General features: G+C 52.1%; 2 protein-coding genes across 2 annotated transcripts in view; one reads left to right on the top strand and one right to left on the bottom strand.

Annotated features, from left to right (window-relative positions):
- Positions 1-873, top strand: part of PTSG_08419 (uncharacterized protein) — a 7,619-nt gene extending 6,746 nt beyond the window's left edge. Inside the window, exon 17 of the mRNA XM_004990612.1 lies at positions 253-873. Within this exon, the coding sequence (XP_004990669.1) occupies positions 253-497 (245 nt within the window). The 3' untranslated portion in view covers positions 498-873. The remainder of the gene's footprint in view (positions 1-252) is intronic.
- A 115-nt stretch (positions 874-988) lies between these two features.
- Positions 989-1,903, bottom strand: part of PTSG_08420 (uncharacterized protein) — a 2,635-nt gene continuing 1,720 nt past the window's right edge. The window contains exons 5-6 of the mRNA XM_004990613.1: positions 1,340-1,481; positions 989-1,125 (exon numbers count right to left, since the gene is read on the bottom strand). Coding sequence (XP_004990670.1) covers positions 1,033-1,125; positions 1,340-1,481 — 235 coding nt within the window. The 3' untranslated portion in view covers positions 989-1,032. The remainder of the gene's footprint in view (positions 1,126-1,339; positions 1,482-1,903) is intronic.

The following is a 1,903-nucleotide window of genomic DNA, read 5'->3' on the forward strand; positions in this document are numbered from 1 at the left end:
TTACCCTTCCTTTTCCTCCTACTTCTCTCCATTTCCCTCACCCCTCCATGCTTCCCAGTCTGCTTTTCCAACCGGTCGTCATCATCATCATCATCATCATCATCATCATCATCATCATCATCATCATCATCATCATCATCACCATCATCATCATCATCATCATCATCATCATCATCATCATCATCATCATCACCATCATCATCACCATCATCATCCAACATGCCCTCTCTCCCCCTGTCAATCATGGCACAGCTTTCGAGCGACGAACAGCGACCTTCCAGTACATAATGCAATATCTGCCCAAATCAATGCGCGAGCCAGATGCAGATCTGATGGATATTGTTCGCTTGCCGCCAACGGCGGGCAGGCTCGGTGGCGCCATGAGCAGTGGACGCACGTGCAGCATTGATGATGATGATGATGATGATGATGATGGCGATGATGATGATGATGCGTGTGATACCACCCCTGATGAACTGCACCCTCGTCAAAGCTAAAGCCGTGCCTCTGTGTGTGTCCGTGGCTGTGTCTCTGTGGTCGCGAGTGGCTGTGTCTGTAGCGCTTGCCTTCGCCAGCCCCTGGCCAGTGTATTACCGTTTGGTGTATGCTTGATCCTTGTTCCATTGTTCCATTGGCTGGTCGTGGTCGCTTCGCTTTGGCACGATGGCGATTATTATTCCACGTATCACCCACTCCCGCATGTCTTGTTTCGGTGGCCCGCACTTCGTGTTGGTTGCTTCGCTGTTTCGCACACGTTCATGGCGATGTTTACCTGTCCTTTGCTTTCTTGGTCAGCCAGTATGAGACTTGTCGTGACAGTTGATTTGGTTACACGCAATACACAACAACAATACACATTACCTGTCTTTCGCGAACATTGCACACAATCACTCCCGGCTCAGTCTCCATCTCTTCGCCACTGAACGCGTCTTCAGTGATGCACTGCAGTGCCAGAATGTCTTGTCGTTCAGAGTCGTTTAATGGTATGCCCAGACCACGCACACTGTGTGTGCATGTGTGCATGTGTATCGGCTACTCGTCATAAGCCCTGACAAGATCGAACATTGGCAGGTTGACTGCGTCCTCCGCCGTCATCCGCTCGTCCGGATTGTACCGTACCAGCGCCTACACGCGCAATGCGACATGTTGTGTGTGTGTGTGTGTGTGCGTGTGTGTGAGTGTGTGTGTGTGTGTGTGTGCGTGTGTGTGTGTGTGTGTGTGTGCGTGTGTGTTGTGCACATTTGGTGATAGTGTGAGTCACATGCAGTACGAAGACCAGAGGAACCACGTTGCAACAAGACAACGCCATGTGATGTCACAAGATTCAGTCCATGCATACGTTCAAGAGGTGAGCGTCTTCGGCGTTGAGATGAAACGAGTGCGAAAAGGGACTGAGCGGGCGGTTGTTTCCCTCCAAGAGATCGCAGTGCGGCAGTGACGGCAATGCCGGCCACTCCTCGGCCGTCGGGCACCCGAGGACGCTGTTGATGATGATAGCGGTGACGGTTGGTGGTAGTCAGTTGTGATTGAGGGTGGTGGTGGTGGTGGTGGTGTTAAGAGGGGTGATATCACAGACAGAGAGGGTGGGGAACAGAGAGACCACGAGTAACAAAAGTGGCGGAAGCGACGATACACACGCACACACACACACACACACACTTGTACACGCTCCCTTACCCAGGTCCTTAACGCACTTAATGCTACTTCCTGCTCGAGCAGCGAGCGCGTGCCGCGATGCCGCATCACTCATCGACATGAAGCTCTCACTCATACTGTGGATGGAACTTTTCTACAGGGTCCGTTTTTCCCGCTTACATGCAAGCGACCTAAGAGAGTGGATACACTTATGATGGCATAGTGGTGCTCAGAGGGGGACTGTCTAGGTACACGGCTCCCTGAGCTG

This window comes from Salpingoeca rosetta, assembly GCF_000188695.1.
Source record: "Salpingoeca rosetta unplaced genomic scaffold supercont1.23, whole genome shotgun sequence".
NCBI lineage: Eukaryota > Choanoflagellata > Craspedida > Salpingoecidae > Salpingoeca > Salpingoeca rosetta.